The sequence below is a fragment of the Buceros rhinoceros genome, unplaced genomic scaffold, assembly GCF_000710305.1.
Source record: "Buceros rhinoceros silvestris isolate BGI_N320 unplaced genomic scaffold, ASM71030v1 scaffold14546, whole genome shotgun sequence".
In the NCBI taxonomy this organism is placed as follows: Eukaryota; Metazoa; Chordata; class Aves; order Bucerotiformes; family Bucerotidae; genus Buceros; species Buceros rhinoceros.
Window position 1 is genome coordinate 15,429 of NW_010415877.1, and position 1,016 is coordinate 16,444.

A 1,016-nucleotide genomic window follows, 5' to 3' on the forward strand; every position below is an offset into this window, starting at 1 on the left:
CTGCTGAAAACATTTTCTCTCAAGATGTGCTCCTGCCATTTAGGTGGTATTTTCACAAAGGATGACAATACTTTATTTTCAGCAGAAAAGTTCTTTTCTAGCCTCAACGTGCTGGAGGGGGGCCAGGGTGGGGAGGAGAAACACTTCTGAAAGACTCATCCAATTACTGTGTGTTTATGTGAAGAAACGTATGTTCAGATCTGGGACACTGGGGGACCTGCTTCTCAACAGTTACTCCAAACCTGGACAATGATTGAGGGAGGAAGGAAAAAAAAGAAAGTTACACATTAAGTATTAGGAAGAATATCTTATCTTTATACTGGAAAATACTTTGCTCCATGTTTGATATCCCAAATAGCTTAGTCAGTGTTCATGAAGGAGGTAATAAAATGTAAATGAATAAAGTTGTGCAGTGATGATGTGTTGACATTCACTGAGAAGTTTCTCTTCATCCATAGGGAATGACTCTGCATAAAAAAGCAGCAGAAGATAGACTGACTAGTACGGGATCAGGACAGTCCTTCCTGGCTAGACAAAGGCAAGCCACGAGCACGAGGAGATCTTACCCTGGTCATGTCCAGCCAGCAACAGCAAGGTAGAGAAGCCGTGCTCTTAGAAAGAAAACTGCCTTGTGATCCAGGCCACTTGTGTTGCAAGTGACAACACTGAAGGAAAATCAACCTGCATCCTTTCTCTTTCTCCCTTGTTACTGCTTTTATTTTACAGTTTAGTAAAGGGTTTTAATATGGTTTCTCATTGTTCTATAATGCCCTTGGCATATGTTTTTTTGAGTCCATCTCTCCCTTTCTCTGCATTTTCTGAATGTGCCAAAGTTGTGAAAACATCTGGAAGAGTGCTGTATAAAAAGAGAGTCTGGTGTGTATGGAAGCCTGGTCTCTTATGAAAAGCCTCATAAAGGCTATGTAACAACGTAAATTTCCTGTCACAGCTGGTACCTTTGTGCCTATAAGGGTTGTAGTGCTTTGTAAGACTGTCTTTGTTCAAAAGGAAATAGA

General features: G+C 40.8%; 1 protein-coding gene across 1 annotated transcript in view; it reads left to right on the plus strand.

Moving 5' to 3' along the window:
- The window catches only part of LOC104494715 (protein Hook homolog 3), a gene marked incomplete at its 5' end in the record, with an annotated part of 15,742 nt that extends 14,962 nt beyond the window's left edge, over nt 1-780 (plus strand). The window contains one exon of the mRNA XM_010137580.1: nt 459-780. Coding sequence (XP_010135882.1) covers nt 459-599 — 141 coding nt within the window. The remainder of the gene's footprint in view (nt 1-458) is intronic.
- Between the last annotated feature and the right edge of the window lie 236 nt (nt 781-1,016).